The following is a 19,428-nucleotide window of genomic DNA, read 5'->3' as shown; positions in this document are numbered from 1 at the left end:
TTATTTTAGTCGGAACCTTCCTGATATAGGAAATGCAGCAGACATTGAACCAATCTGACGGGAACTATGCTATGCAGGGAAAAAAAAAAAAAAAATTAATTAATTAATAAATGAATCCGAAGTGTATTTGCAGCCCTTGCAGGCCTGGCCAGGCTGCCTACCTCCCAAAGCCCTGCTGTTGCCGCTGCCCCAGTGACGCGCGCATCTGAGATTTGCCAGACCCGGCCAAAGCGCCCGCTTGGGAACGGGCGGTGCTGTCAACGCCTGGGGTGGGCGTTCTTACTCAGAGGTTTCCTTCCGCGTTCATGGCAATCCTCAAGAGGATTTATCCGGGCACTCTCATTGCTGCTATGCCAGGAACAGGGGCAGTGCTTACAAACAAACCCTCCAGAGGCGCGGGACACGGAGAGCGAAGGGAACCCACCTCAGCCCTGCCCGGCCCCCTCAGCCCCACAGCACCGGGGGCGTGGCCTGGGGCGGGCCCCGCCCCAACGCTGTTCCGCTATTGGCCGGAAGGGGTGGGGCGGCTGGCCGGGATTGGTGGAGCGGGGAGAGGGCGGGGCTTCGGTTCCCTCGGCAACGGCGGCGGCGGCGCGGGCCCGGCCGGCGCCTCCCGGCCCAGGTCGGTGCTGCGGCCGCGGGGACGCGGGGACCGCGCCCGGGGAGGGGGCACCGGGGCCGGGCTTCCCTGGGGATCCTGTGCCGCTCTTGGAGAGGAGCCCCTGTCCTCTGGCCGGGAGAAGGGACCCGCGGGCGCTGCCGGGACGGCTCGAGGCGTTGTGGTGCTGACGGGAGGAGGGAAGGCCGGCCCTGGGAGCTGCGATCCCCCGCGCCCAGGCGCTGTCCCGAATTAGGGGATACCCTAATTCCTTGCACCCAGTGTGCCTGAGGCCGAGCCACGCACAGAGCCGAGGTATTTGATTTATTTCTGGTTCTGCTCAGAAAGGGGCGCTAGGCGGCAAATCCACCGAGCCAGCACGGCCACTACCAAAGCTTTTCAATGTTTATACATTTTAGCCAACAAAGGCATTAATGTTCACTGACTGCAAGTCACCTGGTTCCCTTAGCAGTTAGTATGCTCTCTTCTGTTGGCTAATTATTCTCTCGTTTCCCATGCTAATTAGTCCACATGCTCAGTCTTTCCCTTCTTCTGGGTCTTCGACCACTGAAATATATCCAGCCCTGAAACTAAACAAGGCAGTTCTACTGAAATAATTCAATTGTGTTTCTAACACCTGGACATCACTTAGAGCTTGTTTGTTGGTTGTTCTCTATTTCATGGATTAAATCTCCTCCGTTGTTGATTAGGCTTGAAAATGGACAAAGATCAGAGATGAATGAACATCCTTTTTAAGAAAAAAGCTTAGAGAGTTTGCTGTTAAGCTCCTGGACCAGACTCTGGCTTAAATAATTTTCTGAGATTCTGATGTATGATGTATGCCCTGTAGGCAAAATACCAGCTGGCAAAAAAAAGGGGGGAAAAGGCACCTGTGTTAGCTGTCACTGCTGTAACTCTTCACGGATGAGAAAAAAACTGGAAAATAGGGGCAGGGCAAGAAGTCAAGGGTACATTTCTTTCCCACTGTGTTCTTAGATAATGACTGTGGCAACTGGTAGGAAATTTTGCTAGAAAAACATGGCTCTCATTAAAATGTTGCTTGCAACTGTTGTGTATTTAGGGTTTTAGATTTAAAAGTGAAGCCCTAGAAGTATTTTGAGGCCTTGCATTTCCTCTTATTTCATTTTAGGAGTGCCTACAATATATTTTTTTGACCTTCTAGATTGTATTTTTTTGACCCTCTATTTTTTTGATCATCTAGAATATATAGATGAAGCTCTTGATTGGGCAAGAAAGTAATGTGTCTTGGAGCAGGGTTTTGTCAGGTTAATTTCATAATAAACAGCTTTAATCTGCTCTCTGATTTATATATATGGATTACAAAAGGAGTGAGGCATAAAACAAAGGGAGTTAGAATGAGAGACTTGCTATAACTAATGTTAGGTTTTATTAACCTGGTAATAATTCTGTATAGTTGTAATGTAGATTATGACCAGTCCCGAATCAAAGTGCACCAGAGAAAGCTCTATGAAAGATTTGTATTTAAAAAGGAAAAAATCATCCTTTAGCCAGAATAGTTACTTGTGTGACTTTATTAAATGCAATGTTTAAAATTATTTTAAAAGCAGTTAACCATCATTTTGTAATCAGTAAAGAAGTGTGATCAAAGATTTGTTATTGATGTTTCTTTTTTACCTTTTCCCCTTCCTGCTATGATTTCGTCAGCTTGCCTCAGAGTTGTCCAGTGCTGTTTGTTTTTAATTTATTAAGAAAAAAAGTAGCCTTCACCACTCCAGAAATCCTCTGGTATGAATAAAATACTTTGTTATTCAAGGCATCTCAAAGGTTTTGGTTGTCTGATTGCTGAAATTATTTCTAGTGGAATTCATTCATGGCATTCATTCTTTGCAGTGTGCATTTAGCCAGGTATTGCAGGGAAACACATGATGTAAGCTCCTTTGAATGTGGCACTGCCAGGTAACTTCAGCCAGAGTCTGGGCAGCAGCAGAGGTTTGGTATCTCTCTGACGTGTGGGTGAATGTTTTGGTGTCTGTTAGATCTATTTTAATCAGTTTCTATTTGTGGTGAATGAAGAGTTCCTAATTTATACATGCCTATATTGGCAAAACCTGTTAGAATTAGGGTTTGAATTGAATTAAAAGAGTGCTTTATTTAATGCAGGCCTCAGTAAATTATGTAGCAGGTGCTGAAGAAGGGAAATATTATTTTGCTGTCTGAAAGGTGTACTGCTGACAATTTGAAGTAAAGATAATGACCCTCCTTTTGTTTTTCCTCAGTTTGGTGGGAGCCCTGGTGGCACTGCTTTGTGCCCCTGTTTGGGCTGCTCAGAACATTTTCTGCCCAGTGAATCAAGGGCATCGTGTGATATAGACAGGGCTATAAACAGCCAGTCTACTTTGGTATCCTGGCTGTAATCAGCTTACCCTCCATGTGCTTATGTGCAGAGCAGCCCCTGGCACAGTGTTTGTGTAGGGTCCTGCTCACACCATCGCTCCCAGGTGTGAGGCTGCTCAGCCCCATGCCCACCCTCGGTGCCAGCGCTGCCCTGCATGTAGCGCTTTTCCAAAAGCTCTGATTCTCTGAACAGCAGGTGATCCCTGGGATTTCCAGCCACAGCCATGGGATTGTTTGACAAGCTGGCAGGATGGCTTGGGCTGAAGAAAAAGGAGGTTCACGTCTTGTGCCTTGGCCTGGACAACAGCGGCAAAACAACGATCATCAATAAACTTAAACCTTCCAATGTAAGTGGAACCTTGGTTCGCTGTGGGTGTGTGTTTGATCTGGGTTTGCATGCTGTTACAAAGGATGTGCCCATGGAAAAGATGTGGAGAGCTTGTGATTTAGCACAGTGGAACAAATATATTTTAAGATTTTCCAGCTAACTAAAACTAAGGGTAAGCATTCACATGCACATTATTTTCCAAAAAAAAAACCTGCTGTTAACATGGTACACTTTTGTTAAGATCATCCAACAAGGAGGGGTTTATGATAGCTGAAATCAGGATCTGAAACTGTCACTTTAATCACTTAAGTAATTGTCACAAGATTGCAGTTACAAGTGATGTTGAACATTTAGGATTAATACAATTGTACAATTTATTACGTTTATTTTAATCTCTTCTTGAAAAATAACATATGAATAAGAGATAACAAAATAAGAAATAAAAAGATGCACATTTAAGAGTGACTTCACTATTTTTAAAGCAAAATAATTTTCAAAATAAGTACCATTAATACTTGCAGTTCATTCATCCAGTGAAAACTGTTTGAGGCCACTTGGAGTGCCTAATATTCTGAAAGTAGGATCCTTATTTCAAGATGTGTTTATAGACTAGAAATAGATTAATTTGGGTAGGCATGTTCAAAGCCAAAGGTTGTGCATCTTGGTTATTTGCATCTGGGAAACTGATTTCTGCTGTTTATATCAGGACACAGCCTTTTATTTTTATTATTATTAATTTTCATTTAATTTTACCTGGTAAGTCCACTGTACATTGTTTAAAAAGTGTGACATAGTGAAGAGTCTGCTACTCTTCCCTTCCAGGCAATTATTCTTCCACTGAAAATTGAGTAGATTTATAAACTCCTTGTATCCGCTGCCAGTTGTTTGGGAGAAAGGCTACAATGTGTACCAGGCAAATTGTACTTTATGTAATTACTGAGACCTTTTTTGTAGAGGGTTTTTATGTCGTGCCTTAAGCAGTAAAGGATTCCTAACTACAGTTGAACTCAGACTTGAAGATTTATCACAATAATGGGCATTAGAAAAGCTCTCCATGGAATTACATTAATAGAATAAATAGAATTTGTCTGTAATGAGAATTTATAGAAGGAAACTTGCATCCAGCTTGTGTAAGTCCTACCTTTGCCAGACATGCCAAATAGTCTAGCATGCAACAAATGTCATTAGATCAAAGTTAATAAAACTGTTTATTTTTAGGAAGTTCAATGGGCAGGTGATTTTGAGCTGTGGGTCAACCCAGTCTTCTTAAGAAATGCTGCTTTTACCCCAGGAGCAATATACTAGGACCTGGCAAATCCAGATGTTTCTCCATCTCTCTGCAGCTGTTTCTTCTGGACCTGCCTGTGGATAGTGTTTGGAATAAGGGGCTCTAGGAGTCTGTGCAAGGATTGCATGTCACTTTCTCAGACAGCTCTGTAATCTATGGGATGTGATCTTTCCTCCTGCTCAATACTGATGCTTCTTAGAGGAGCTATTCTTTTCCACCAACTTAGCTGAGAGGTTCCTTGACCAGCTCAGTAGTAAATCAGTTATCAGACAGATCTCTTAATAATGCTCTGTGTTTTGGCAATTCCAGTAGTGTTTATTCCCCAGAAAATACAAAACCCATGATTCTGAATTACTTTAGTTTTATGGGAACTTTTTTTAATATTGTATAGTTTGGGGCAAAAATAGATCTAAAATATATTAATGTTTCAAATATATTTCAGTATTTGCATTTTCTAATTTAATTGTAAAATTTGTGTTTTCTTTCCTTCAAAGGCTCAAACTCAGGACATCGTTCCAACAATAGGATTCAGTATAGAGAAATTCAAAACTTCAAGGTAGTACTTTCTTTCTTCAATAGCAGTAGTAATTTTTATACAGTAGTTGCACTTAATTATCTCTTTCAGTGTGTTTGTAACATGTGTGGTGGTGTAATTGACATCACATTGCAGTTTGTTGAAATGTAGCATCCATGAGACCTAATCATGATCCAGGAATGAGTGTGTTAGAATATAATGTGTGTTTTGTGCTGCTATAAAACTATCAAAATTTTTAAAAAAATAGTTTTTTTGTTTTGTTTTTTCCCAGTATCATATATAAACATCTCACTGTCTTTTGAGAGTTTCAGAATAGGGCACTGTTACAGACTGGAGGAGAGACAGCTGCTGAGGTGGCAGCTTAAATTCCATTCTCAATCTGGTAACCTATATTAAGCACTCTCACTGGAGGTACTCTGAACAGATTGCAGTGTAATCTCATTAAATGCAAAAGGATGGCTACAACATTAGCAATGTAAAGGTGGCAGGAGCAAAGGCCAGGAAACAGAGCAATAAGTCATTAGTTGAATGAAGACTAAGATTTAGATTAAGAATGTCATGACACGAGGATATTTCAAGGAGGCAGCATCATTTTATTATTTTGTGGCCTTCACTGGATGTTTTTGGTGCATGCAGATAGTCTTTAAACCAAGCAGTATAGCCTCACTAGGTGGAAGATGTGCAAGAAAATTGTTTGTTCCTTGAGCTGAGAAAATTGTTTATTCCTTTAGCTGATACATTATACTGAGAGGTTTCATATTTCTCTAAGAGCTTCCACAGCTGAACTCTGTCCCAGTAAAGTACATCAGACAAGTTTGGGACTTCCCGTTTGAGAATGTAAATTAATTTATATTGTGGGTTTTTTTATTCTGATCCTGTAGTAGGAGAGGTGATGACCTGTAAATACAGCATGTAGAATGTTAAAAAAAAAAAACAATGCAACCTCAAAAAAAACCCACCCCAAAACTTCAAACTCTACAAACTAATAAACCCACAACTCTGTGTCTGGACATAGAGTAGGAAGGATGTCTGGAGAGCTTCCTTTTCCTAACATCCTTGTTTTGTGGCCTCCACCTGGGGAGCTACTTGGGGCTACCCAGAAACGGAGAGCCTAGTTCTGAACTTGATGTTGCCCCTGTAAACATTTTAGGAGCAAACGAGAACTTTTTGTAGTGTTCAGTAAGTTGCCTTGCTGTATGTAGTGTTTGGGTGAACTCACAGTGGCAAAGACTGCTCTTTGTAGCTTGGCGATCTGTACTCGCCTGGTTTTACCAAAATGTACTCTTTTTTTTTTTTTTTTTTTTTTTTTTCCCTAAAGGTGGAATTTATTTATTTTTTTTAAAAGCCTTTTATTTTGCCCACATTTATACCTATGTGGGGACAGAATTTAAGACAGGCCATGGACTTTAAGTTGTGGTTCATCTGAATTTCACTTATACATAAACAGTATTTTTTTTATACCAGCATGATATAGAGAGAGACTGAATGGGAACTTATTTTGCATTTGATGTAAGTTAAAATAATTGGTTTACTTCTTTTATTCAGGTAGTAAACACGTTCTCCATTGTGAAATATTTCTATAATAAGACTGAAAAACTGAGTGGGATAATTTGAAGTCAGTGCAACCAGAGTTCCTTTGGGAATTTTTCTCAGTTGATTTAGATTCAAATTGATCTGGCTTTTTTTTTTTTTTTTTTTTTTTTTTTTTGCCAGAGTAGGAAAGAAAATTGATGTGGTTTGGGTTTTGTTCTTTTTTCTGGGTCTCATGCGCTTCTTTTCTTTGCAGTTTGTCTTTCACAGTGTTTGATATGTCAGGTCAAGGGAAATACAGAGACCTATGGGAACACTACTACAAGTAAGCCTAATTTATTTTAAAGCATTGCTGTTCATATTAACTGTTGTGTAGGTTATTTAAATAGAAAATTGATAATATCTTGTGGTTAGAAATGATTCCGAGAAGGCTTATACCTTGTGTTTGACAGAAGTTTCACTCTGGATAAATAAAACCTTCTATTCTAACACATGATAATTTTTATCTGGTATTACTCTGTGCTTTCAGGGACATCTTTGGGTAACATAATAGAGATGAGATTTAAATATTGAAACCTAAAAACCAATCCTGTAAGAAAGCTCAAGATGAGTTAGGTTTCCAGCTTTTCAGTTCTTCTGTAGGTCAGCTGCTTAAAACCTGCAAGATACTGGCTGATGGCTGAGATTTTTAGAGGTGAGGGAAATTAACCTCAGAGCATAAGGCACGTGTAACTAAGTGCCTGAATGAACATTCTTAATGTCTTTATTAAACAGGATTTTCTCTGCATTTTATAACACTCTGGTATTGCCTTTTGGTAATAGATGGACACCATTCTCTGGTTTTGGAGCTTTTAGCGAAGCTTAATGTTTATTTACATTGTCTCATTGCTATTCTGTAATGCCTGATCCTGATCTAAATAACATGAACAATACTAAACCATGCAGAAATATCTTGGAAAAATAGAAGGGAGAAATTCTGAAGATTATAATATTCATTAAATATTAATATCAGTTGTGGTAGAGCTTATTTTTTTTTTTAATTGAGGATTAATGCTTTCTCTTCTTCCTTTGCAAATTGTGTTAGCATTGAAAACATTTGGCCAGGGGATCTTCATTGTTCAAGTGTTAGATTTGCATTTCAGTAACTGATGCCCTCAGGCTGCTCTCAAAATTCTCGCAGAGTGCTTCATAAGCAAATAATTTTTGTGATTGCTGTATTTAATGCAGTAACTTATCCCTTGTGGGGCACAAATGGCTTTTTCATCTTAACAATAACTCCCTAACAGTAAGGGAGTTTTTTAGGTTATGCTGACAGTGAAATATGCACTTTTATCCACCTCTGGTCCTGATCCAGTGCAGTAGGCACATATTTAAGTTTAACTTCTAAGAATAATATTAAAACAATAATTTCTATTAATTAAATAAAAATATCAATTAAATAATTATGTGTTGTTCAGTTTATAAAGTTAAGCAATATTTAATTCTGCAGCAAATTAAATCTGGGCAAGTGTCAAAGTAGTTGCCTTGGAGTCCTTCAAGTCTGGACTTTTCTTCTATTTAGCTTGAAAGTATCTTCTAGGTCATCTTTAAGTACATTTATCTTAAATAATCCCAAAGTCATATTGTGTTCATATCCCTGTTACTTCTTTGTGAACTTATTTTTTTGGTGGTAAATACATGCCAATACTCTTGATTCCTCTGGTAAAATTCTCACTGCTCAGGAAAATTGCTTAGGCATTTTCAGCTAATATGCAAAAGCTTTATTTACTAAGGGTTAAAGTAAGAATGGCCTATCTCATACAGTCTTGGGCTGCTTAGGTTATTTCTGGTTTCCAGCAGGTACAGAACTGTTTCTTTTCAAAATACAAAGATAGATGGTGCTGGAGGGTAAAGAATGTATTCATAATGGTCCCTCAGAGAAATGTAAAATGAAGTAGAAGTGAACATTACATTAAAATATAAAATAAATATACATTCTGTAGGTATTTACAACAGGTGAATTATGAATTGGTGAGATTTTATTTGGTTTTCAAAACAAGTTTCAATAAATGGAACATCAAGTCAAAATATTAGTAAACATCCTGACATAATGAGTTGAGTAGCTGCATTTATGTTGCGACTATGGTCACACTACCAACAAAATGTCCTCATGATTTGAAATAGTTGAACGTTTTTCCCTGTTACTTGGAAAAAAAAATCCTGTTTATGTAGGATATGTAAAGGTTAAAATAACCTGCATATGCCTGGCTGTGGACACAGGTTTTGTCTAAAAGGGTATTTGACCTTTCTCTAAATAAACTTTAGTACAGGAAGTACAGAATTTCTATAAAGATCTGCCTTTATGGGATTTTTTTTCCTGCCTGACCACAATGTCAAAATAGCAGTTGGTTACATTTTGAGTTCATCTTTCAGTCTGGGTAGTAAAACCAAGCTTTTCTAGAACGTGTGTGGAGATTGAACCTTGTAGGGGCAGGCAACAACCTCATGTCTAAACAAATGATGCATGTCACCAAAAAAATTGAATTTCAGAAATAAGACTGGATTCAAATGTTAATCGTAAATAACAATGACAAAAATTAGAGAAAAAATCAGGTTTGTTTGGACTTTTTCCTTGGTGTTTCTTCTGAAGCCTTTTCTTATTCACAGAATACTCATTTCTTTGAGAACCTATAATTTGCCTCTTTGCTCTTTTTATGTTATGCAGAGAAGGCCAAGCCATTATTTTTGTCATTGATAGCAGTGACAAATTAAGAATGGTTGTGGCCAAAGAAGAACTTGACACCCTTCTGAATCATCCAGGTGAGGAGGCTTTTTTCCCCTTCTGTGTCCATATCTGTTATGTTGCCTTAAGAAAAGCCCTTATCTGACACATTCTTAATACTTTGCAAGTAGTTTAACCTTTCATTAATATTAGCACAACAATAGTCTTCAAAAACGTGTTGGGGTTTTTTTTTACCTATTCACATTTAGAAATTGGTCACACTTCAGCTTTCTACACTGATTTGGGTTGGTGTCTTATTAATCAATATAGATCAAAAGCTACATTGTTTTAAGAAAGAATTGACTTTGAGTTGGAAGCTGGAGAAGCTTCTTGTGATGACCAGGGCAGACAAAACGGTGTCTCCCTATCTGTTTTTTCCATGAAGACAGATAATTCCTTTAATGTAACAGATAACTTTCTTTTGTCATCTTCATTATAATTTTTATGCTTTAGCCAGAAATACGGAGGGATAATTATATCAGTCAGTTTAAATTCCCTAGGAAGAGGATATGAGAGGATTTGTGATCAGGGTCTGGGTTTTAGGGGTTTGGCTTGGATTTTTTTTTACATGAGGCTGCACTTTAATTAAGTTCTGATACCAGTCAACTCTTTGCCTTTCCATATATCCAGCATTACTGGAGTGTGTCTGTAAGCAATATACAATTTTGACTTTGAGCACTCTTGGTAGTTGCTCTGCCTAACCAGAATAGTAAACGACATCTAGGAAGTTTAAAAGTGAAATAATCCTGTGATTCCTTAATTATTTATTAAACTGATATAGCCTTAACTTGTGAGATTCTCATACTGAAAATAAAAGGAAAAGCTGAGTTGCATTTCTAAGAAAAATAATGTGTGATAGGGACAAATATATTCCCATAGCTTTATTTTCCATGAAGATTATATGTAACACTTTAATTCATCAACAAAGATGCTGGAGCTGACTGGACCTTCTTATTCTCATGTTCTAATTTCTCAATTCAAGGGTATGGGCTACTTCAAATGCAGACCCTGAAAAGACAGTGTTAAAAAAGTCACAGGGAGGATGAGGTGAGCCAAAGGCTGCAGGTGGATTACACAGAGGCCAGGGCACTGTGTACCAAGTCAGGAATTAACTGCAGCAGTAAAACCCAATTCTGTTAGTAAAGTGGAAGCACACACGGTCAAGGCTGAGAGCTAAAGCTGCTGGAAGAAGTTACTGGTTTAACAGAGGGCAGAAGAATAAAAATGTTTAGACAGAGTAGGAGCAGCCTTCAGTGGGGCTTTTCATTTGGGCATTAACAGGTCACTAAAGCTGACCTAGCAGGTCAGTGCTGTTCAGTTGTTCATGAATTTGTGTCTTCAAGTTCAAAAGACCAGGCTCTGGCCACAGGGTGCAGTCCTGAGAACCAGGAGACAGCAATTGTGGATTTCTGCCTCAGAGCGGCTTAACTCCAACACAGCAACAGTGTCACTGATTTATCAGTTTTGATATATCAAAGAGCTTAAAAAGTTCTTCTAGGATAATGTTCAATAAAAGTAGCTGTTAGGTGAATCAATATACAACTGGTTTGCTATATCAGTACTTTTATTTGTATTAGTGTTCTGCCCTTCTTGCTGCATACCCTTCTTTCTCCCAGTCTATGCTTCTGTCAGTGTCATCCTCCTGGAGTGGTTTAAATGTATGTATTTACCCAAGTTTTACATGGAATTGAATAAATTCATGTCTCTGAAAATCTTAGCAATCCTGCAGTAAAACGGTTCCCTGTCTTTTTGCCAGGAAAAGAAAGGGAATGTGTCTTGTGAAGCATTAATGGGGTTAAAAGTTGTACCAGCTGTGTCTCTTGTGTGAATCAGAGCTATAAATTATTTTTACCTACATTAATGGACAATGCATTCTTCAAATAACATCTTATATAACGATAACTGTACCATATTTTGGTTTTTTACTGAAATTTCATTCTTCAGCACTTTGAAAAATGGTAGCCATAGATTACCTGGATTAGATGATGACTCTTGGGTCACTTCACCTCCAGCACATGCTTCTAAATTAAACTAAAATTCTTGCAAATTTCAAATTATTTGTTTATAATTGCACATCACACATCTAGTATCTGGAATATTTTTAAATGTATTAGTTCATAACTACTTGCAGGTAAAAAATGTTTGCTTTCCATTAGTAACTGTGAAAAGTGTGGGAGGGAAATACTGCACATGAGGAAATAATATAAATTTCTGTGACCATGACTTTATCTAGGAAATATCTTTGGGTGTGCATTATGAGTCCGGGTGGGTAGGTTGTGCACCTTTCTAATTGTTTAGGAAAACACTGGAAATTCCTTTATTAACTTGGCTTTTTTGCATATATGATGTCAGCTAATTTATGTGATTTTAATTTACCCATAACCTGCAACCTGTGGGTACCAGCATTCATTTAATTATACTGTTAATTACTGTAAGAATTTCAGTCAGGAGACTCAATAGCGTTTAACTATGGAATCAAAACAGAGATTTAATTATACTGTTCTTGTATTTTGAGGCCTTTGATCTGTGTTTATGGATATCAGAGGACAAAAGAGCTCCAGGAAGGGTAAATAGTTAGTGAAAATTGTCTGTGTTTTGGTCAGCACTTACCATCTCTGAATGAATATGGGGAAGTAGTGTTTTCTCCACTGATTCTGTGGAAAGGTTTAGTAGGAAGGCATAATTGGGAAAGTTCAAGCCATTTCAGCACTGACTGTTGGGATTCTGGGAGGTTTTATCATCCTCCTGTCCATCAGCAGGGGTGGATGGTTTATGTTTGACATTTCAAAATGAATCTTTACCTAGTTTCCTGTGTGACATAACCTTTTCTTTTTACTATTTTAAAAAGATCCTGTGTAGCAATTTTCATTGAGGTGGTAATATGTAAGTTCTTTTCCCATCAAGCACTGATGGATAGACTAAAACCTAGATTTTCTCTAATCCTATATATCATTCTTTGTATAAATAATATGAAAACTTTGGCACTGGTAATTTTTTTGGCATCTGTAACTTTGAAGAAGTATGTTTTCTTTCCTTTCAATCACCATATAGTCTTTTGTGGTAATCTGTGAGGTTTAAACTTGTCTAAGTGTCAGTATCCCAGAAACTGCCAAAGTCTTTGCTTGATTTGTAGTTCTCACTGCTAGCTGAAAGAGCTTCTGGAGAAGAAGTCCTTCTAGGGAAGGGAGAATAAAGGATGTCCACATGTGCATTTTTGTCCACATGTGCATTTTTTTTCCCAATTGTATAAATTCTGTGAAGTAATGGATGCTTTCCAGGACACTAAAGGATAGTTCAGACTACCCTTCCTAACTATTGTTGTGATGTTATGAATGAACATAAATTATTTTTTCCATCCATTTTATACATCCAGTCCTCAGTAAGCAAAGATGTGCAGTGTTTGTAGGCAGTGGTTTGATCTCTTGTTCTTCAGCTTCACCAGCAATTCCTATCTCCAGCTTGAAGTGTGGGTATAAGGTAGGGGGAGAGGGGGGTGGAAAGTTCCAAAGCCTGCAAGGAAGTTTGTGAGCATTTTGGAAGCATGCAGCAGAGGCCAGGTGACCCAACAGTATGTGCATCTTGGTAGGATACAGCCTTCAGAGAATTGCAGCTACAGGTGAGCAAAATACCTCCCTGTGTTGTTTGTACCTTGTTACATGCAGAGATTAATGAGTCATGTCCTGAGCTCTGTCTCTGCTCATGCCTAGACATTAAGCACCGTCGGCTGCCTATTCTCTTCTTTGCTAACAAGATGGACCTCAGGGATGCAGTGTCATCTGTGAAAGTGTCTCAGTTGCTGTCCTTAGAAAACATCAAAGACAAGCCCTGGCATATCTGGTAAAGTTCTCTTTTTCTGTCCTTTTATTGGCATTACTTTGTGCATTCCTATTTTAGCCCTATCGTGCCACTTACTACAGTACAAAATAAATGGAGTAGATAAAAGACAGATTCCACATGTGAAACAGGAAATTTAAACCAGTAATATTAAAATACTTATGGTCAAACTTATTTTAAATGTACAATGCATTCATTTAGACTGTGTCTTTAAAGTTTTCACAGCAGTACTGTTAGCCAAGTAATGGAATGGAGGATTTCCAGTGAAATCAGAAAGCAGGGTTGATATGAGACAAACAGTTGCCATAACATTTTACTGTGAAATTTAGTAGAATTGTTATCAGAGTGCTCCTGCTAGATTACCTTGCAGGTTTGAGAATATAAATAATAAAACCTTTGGAGTTTTGTTTGGTTTTTTTTTTCATTCAGCAGGTGCTTCAGTAAACTGTTGTTGAAAGGCCATTTAGTCATGTTTGAGGGGATTTTTAGTTGTAGGAGCTAGTCTTTTGTTCTGAATAATGTAAGCTTTACTTAGTGCTGGTGTTCACAAGGAAAAAATCCTCCTTTTACCAGAACTGCTTTATAGAAGTTAGTTTTTTGTCCTATTAAAGTCCTCAGCTGTTATAAATAAAAGTGAAATCAGAAGCTAAATGCTGCTGAAAGCTATAATTTTTATTTTAAGCACTTTAATGTTAAACTTGATTACCTGGACATTGTTTTTGTTCAGAAATCACACTCAGGAATTCCTGAGCTTCTTGGAAGATCATTTTATATGGAACTACATTTATAGTCCAGATTCACAGCTGTGGGGTTTTCATAAATTGAAGAATGAAGAGCATTTAAACAGTTATCCCTCAGTGATTCAGAAGGTGAATTTACACTGCTCTCAGTGTGACAGAATAGTTCTATACATTAACAGACACTCCTGGGGTTGCTGTTACAATGAACTGTGTACACACACATAATTCCTTCTTCCAGTACTCCAGCATTCTCACTGTGTGTAGGAACTGCATGGAGAACATTTGGGCTTGATCATCTTAAAGGTGTTTTCCAGCCTAAATGATTCCATGATTCATGGCTGCTGTTGGAGGGAGTAAACGTCTTTCACAGTGTTGTCTGGGGAGGGAGGTGCTGCAGAACAATGTGTCTGCCTTGTGTGGGAGATCTTCAGAGCCCCTCGTTCTAGGAACGATTCCTTGTGCCTTGAAACTGGAATTAACAAAGATCACATCATGAAATGATGTTTCCCTGTGGAGAAGGTACCCTATATTATTTGAGGAGCAGTCTTCTCTATAGGAAGAAAACTTAAGGAAACTACTTGATGCTACTTTGCAATTATGTAAATTACACATTTGGTGATGACTCAACTAAAACTGGTATTTTTACAATGTTTTTGAAATTGGATTTGTTTCTTTCAGTGCCAGTGATGCTCTTAAAGGAGAAGGATTACAAGAAGGTGTGGATTGGCTCCAAGGTATATCATACGTAATTCTCTTGATGTATTTTCATGCCATTAAACTCTTTCATTTTGTAAGGTTTTTTCTTTATTATTTCCTTTGTTTTCTTTCTGTCCATTTCTGCTGTCAGATCAAATTACACAGTAAGTACTAAAGCTCTATCTCGTATTTGCCTTTCATTTACCTCCTTAATGTACACAAAACATAATGTGGGCTTCCCGGACCAAAGTGTGTATTATGAAATACTAATGCACACTCTTGCAAACAGTGTAGCACTTTCATTTATACAATACCAGCTCCCATACTTCAATTTCTTATTGTGGTAGTTCAGTTTCTTCTTTAATTTATTTTTAATGTTTTACATAATTTAATGTTATGTATCAAGAAAGGGTGAAGAAAATAAGCCAGGTACACAGACAAATACACTGGTTTTAATTATACAGCTTCAGCTCTTTAATCCAGAGCCAAAAGAAGAACTTCTTACACTATAACGATTATAGGACATGCAGATACTCATAACTGCATGGAAGAAAATATCAGATCCAGCTCAGATGATGACTGACATCCAGCATCTTTAATTACAAACTTGGTACAGATGTTGTGTAATTAAAAACGGTACAGATGTTGTGTCTCCTTCTGTTGTGTGCTGCTAAGGCTCTGGTCTCTCTTGTCCTCCTGCTCAGTGTTCAGATTAGTGAAGTGTGGCATAGTTTCGGCAGCCTGGTCCCAGTTTTAGCTCCCTGGCTGGCGTTGCTTGTGCTGTGAAGTGCTTGGGGTGGTGCGGGCTGAGCTGCACTGCAGCAGCCGCCTGTGCTGTGCCCCGCTGGCCGCGGGGTGTCAGCGCTGGCCCGGGGACAGAGCCTCCTTCAGCAGGGTGACAGCCTGCCCTGGCCCGGGGACAGAGCCTCCTTCAGCAGGGTGACAGCCTGCCCTGGCCCGGGGACAGAGCCTCCTTCAGCAGGGTGACAGCCTGCCCTGGCCCGGGGACAGAGCCTCCTTCAGCAGGGTGACAGCCTGCCCTGGCCCGGGGACAGAGCCTCCTTCAGCAGGGTGACAGCCTGCCCTGGCCCGGGCCAACCCATCCCCACTGCTCCGGGGACACCAGGCTGTCCTTGCTGCTTAGACTCGTCCTGCTGACCAGAACAAGATGGTTTGTTCTACCGAGTTATTGTAGAGTACAAAAACATTCGTGATGTTTTCAGAGGGAGGGCTGCTTGCCAAAAATAGTCTTTAGAAAGAGATTTACCGCCCTACGGAAGAGCAGTGATGTATCCTCACCAGCTAAAATAATTCTGGGGTGGGGAACCAGGATTTTGGTATTGGGTTTCCTCCTCTCCTGTATCCTGTCATCATAGAGGCAGATTCCAAATCCTAATTTTCCCTAATTTCAGGCATAGTTCTGGCTTAGTAATGTTTTCTTTCTGTGTTCAGTCTCTGCTTCTCTTGGGGGAACCTTTACAGTTTCAGTCCAAATTTTGGGTTTGTACATGGCTTCATGCTACTTAAAAGGATCTCAAATGCTTGTGTAAATATTTTCTGACAAAATATTTAAGTTATATATGTAGATTTTTTTAAGCACAGCAGCAGATGCTGTCACAGATGCTTCTGCTGTCACTCACATAGCTCTTCACAGCCATTCACTTCTTATGGAGTGTTAAATTTCTTAATTTTCTGAGCTGAAAATCCTCATGGATTGGCTCTATCTGAAAATTTCCTTTAATTCCCTGGTTCAGTGAACCCAAAAGCTTAAAAGAGGGGTTGAGTTTTAACTGTTACCTAAGCACATGTAGTTTGGCGATTATATGTTTAAAGGCTGAATACTTTGATATTCCAAGGACAATTTTTTACTCTTGATTCTCATTCCTAGAGCACCAGATGGAAATATTTGGAACAACTCTGTAGTTATGGTAGTCCCTAAATCACAGCCTGGGGATGCCATAACATTGAGGACGAAATGACACCTGGTGAATTAGTTCTTGTCAGCAGCCAAGCTTTCCTTAATTACCCTTTCCAGAGCCACTTCACAGCTGGGGTGGCAGGGTGGTGTGGTTTTTTTCCTACTGAAGACCAAGTTTGTTATTTCCTTATTTTGTAAAGAGGTTGCTTTTGCAGCAGCACATCCTCCACAGGGTAAAACAAACCTGTCTCACAACATTCCCCCTTAGTGGGGGAAGTTGTGCTGATTTCCACATTTTATAATGGGATGCTGGATGCTTTTTGGCAACCAAGAAAACATTTGAAGTGAGTAGAGAAGTGGCAATCAGGCAGCAATATGGAGAAGTGTGGCTACTGACAGCAGAGTTTCATTTCAGTTATTGGAAACCAAACGAAATCTTTTGCTATTGGGTGGTTTATGTTCAGTTAGGTGGAAGCCAGAATGCCTACAAGGAATTGAAATGCATACTTCATAAAACTTCATACTTCATAAAACAAACTACCAGGTCTCATGGTCATCAAAGTGATCTTACAAGCCTGAACAAGATAAAAATTGTATTAAGTGGAAGAGTCTTCCTGTTAAATTAGCAAGATTTGGGGAAAACAACTTGGCTGTACAGGAATTTCAGAAGCGGATGAGAGAGCAAGTTGAAAACAACTCCTCATTGTCCCCCCATTCTTGTAACTACACCAAAATATCTAGATGGGTTTTATATTTTCAGAAAGCAAAATGCAGCAAGAATTCATCTTGTGCTAAGACTAGATGTTTCTTTTTATTAACAGGTCAGATGCAAGCAATGAAGACATGAGAGATAAATAAAGGATCTATGAGGTTCTTTTATGCCCTTTGTCAGTAGGTGAACAAGTTTCTTGGAAAGGAAGAATGATTTGAAGATGAACATTTCAGCTGAAATATCCTGTATTGACTTGTTTCAGTTTAGTATTTCTTCCAGGAAAACTGAATGTAGACAACCTAGCACCTCAGGTATGCACATTGATGAATTAAATTGAATCTTGTGACTGGAGAGCATATACAAAAAAAAAAAAATTGTGTTAACAATAAACATCTGCATTCATTTGAGGTTTAAGTGATAATTAGCCATTAGTAAATGCCCCTCTGTTTTTTGGGGGGACACCTTTTGAGGAAATGGGAATATTTATTTTCCAGAGAGAATAATCAACACTTCCTGAAATCCAGCTACATAAAATACCTACTGATTTTAATTGCCTAGTTGCAGGCATTACTGCCATTTTTTTATATTAAAGTTTGATTTTGGGTTTTTATTATCCATCTCTAATATACATCTATAAGAGTATTTTGATTAAAGATATAAGGATTCAAATGTTCAGTGTATTTGTTATAGATGATTGCAGATGTTTTTAAGAAATTGCTTTTAAGAAAATGTTACTAATTGTTATGTGATTATGCCATGGTTATATTTGTATTCCCATCAATAAAACATCAAATATATGACATGCCCTGATTGGGTTTTTTAACTTCAATATGCTCATTAATGATCTTTACATCCTAGAGATTTTTGGTTTTTTATTTGTTTCATTTGGAATTTGTTTATCCATATTCAAGTGGATATAGCACTGTATGTGTAATAAAATGGTATCTCTGTTGCCAAGGCGGTTTTTTAATTAATTGCATGTATTTTTTACACTACCTAATGCACTAGACTTCCCTTCCAGATACTTAAGGAGTATATGAATTACAGGATGGGTCAGACTGGAAGGGACCACAGTGGGGTCATCTGGCCCAAATTCCCTGCTCAGGCAGGACCATCCCAGAGCACATGGCACAGGATTGCATCTGGGTGGTTCTGGAATATCCCCAGTGAGGGGGATTCCACAGCCTCTCTGGACAATCTGTTCCAGTGCATGGTCACTGCACAGAAAAGTTCTTCTCATGTCCAGTGGAACTTCCTGTGCATCAGTTTCTTGCAAGTTGTTCAAAAACACAGTTAAGGGACAGCTCACTGGTTTATCAGATCATTATTATGAAATGTGTTATATACTTCTGTTGTGTATACAGACTGTTTTACTTCCAAAAATTAAATTTAATAAACTTTCTGGCTCCAAAGTGTACCACAGATAAAAAATTAAGAATTTTATTTTTGTTCTGCCACTTCAGGAAAGAGCAGACTGGCCCTGTTAGTGCTGAAGACTCCATTTAACTCAGTGATTACCTGATCCCTGTGGGACATATAATATGCATCTCTTGCAAAAGCTTCCCCCCACACCATTAGCATATAAGACACACAAATGATCTGTCAGCATGCCTTCTAGGCCTCATCTCATAGAGCAGCATTTGGAGCAAAGGGAGCTGAAATGGGAGAGCAGTGTCATGTACTCTGTTATTAAATAGTTAAATTTAACTCCCCTGCTTTGCCGAAGAAAATCTCACTGTAAGAAATCTTTCTTACAGGATGCTGGTTCTTGTCACAGTTCAGTTTGTCATGGAAGTATTTTCATGTCTCTTTCTGTGACACTGTTGGTCTTTTGTTGACTCTGAATCTAAGTATCAATACAAAAATCAAATACAAAAGAGGAACAGTAATATAGAATTGTGAGAAGTTTTCCTTTGAATTGTGAGTAGATAATTTTCAGGTTTACTTTGCTTTGGATAGTACCGTAATTAAAATAGTGGGTTGAAAGGGACATTAAAGATCAGTGAGTTCCAGCCCCCCACCTTGCTTGGACAAGGGACACCTTCCACCTGGCCAGGTTGCTCAGAGCTCCATCCAGCCTGGCTCTGAACAATTCCAAGGGTGGGAAGACTA

The 19,428-nt window shown here is 38.9% G+C and overlaps 1 protein-coding gene across 5 annotated transcripts; it reads left to right on the top strand.

Annotated features, from left to right (window-relative positions):
- Positions 1 to 471: 471 nt before the first annotated feature.
- ARL6 (ARF like GTPase 6) lies at positions 472 to 18,273 on the top strand. Of its 5 annotated transcripts, none has more exons than XM_030263856.4 (9): positions 472 to 622; positions 3,168 to 3,321; positions 5,085 to 5,146; positions 6,912 to 6,980; positions 9,360 to 9,454; positions 13,124 to 13,253; positions 14,669 to 14,724; positions 14,838 to 14,850; positions 17,426 to 18,273. In XM_030263856.4, exons 2-9 carry the CDS (start codon positions 3,199 to 3,201, stop codon positions 17,460 to 17,462), a joined length of 585 nt encoding a protein of 194 aa, XP_030119716.1. In that variant the 5' UTR covers positions 472 to 622; positions 3,168 to 3,198; the 3' UTR covers positions 17,463 to 18,273. The 5 variants fall into 5 exon arrangements, with proteins under 5 accessions (XP_030119716.1, XP_030119712.1, XP_030119723.1 ...); XM_030263852.4 differs by having other exon boundaries at positions 492 to 622; positions 3,171 to 3,321; XM_030263863.4 differs by lacking the exon at positions 472 to 622 and adding an exon at positions 634 to 913 and having other exon boundaries at positions 3,171 to 3,321.
- Positions 18,274 to 19,428: the final 1,155 nt, after the last annotated feature.

The sequence above is a fragment of the Taeniopygia guttata genome, chromosome 1 (genome assembly GCF_048771995.1).
Source record: "Taeniopygia guttata chromosome 1, bTaeGut7.mat, whole genome shotgun sequence".
In the NCBI taxonomy this organism is placed as follows: domain Eukaryota; kingdom Metazoa; phylum Chordata; class Aves; order Passeriformes; family Estrildidae; genus Taeniopygia; species Taeniopygia guttata.
Note: the sequence above shows the minus strand (reverse complement) of the source record. Positions and strands in the feature narration are given on the sequence as shown.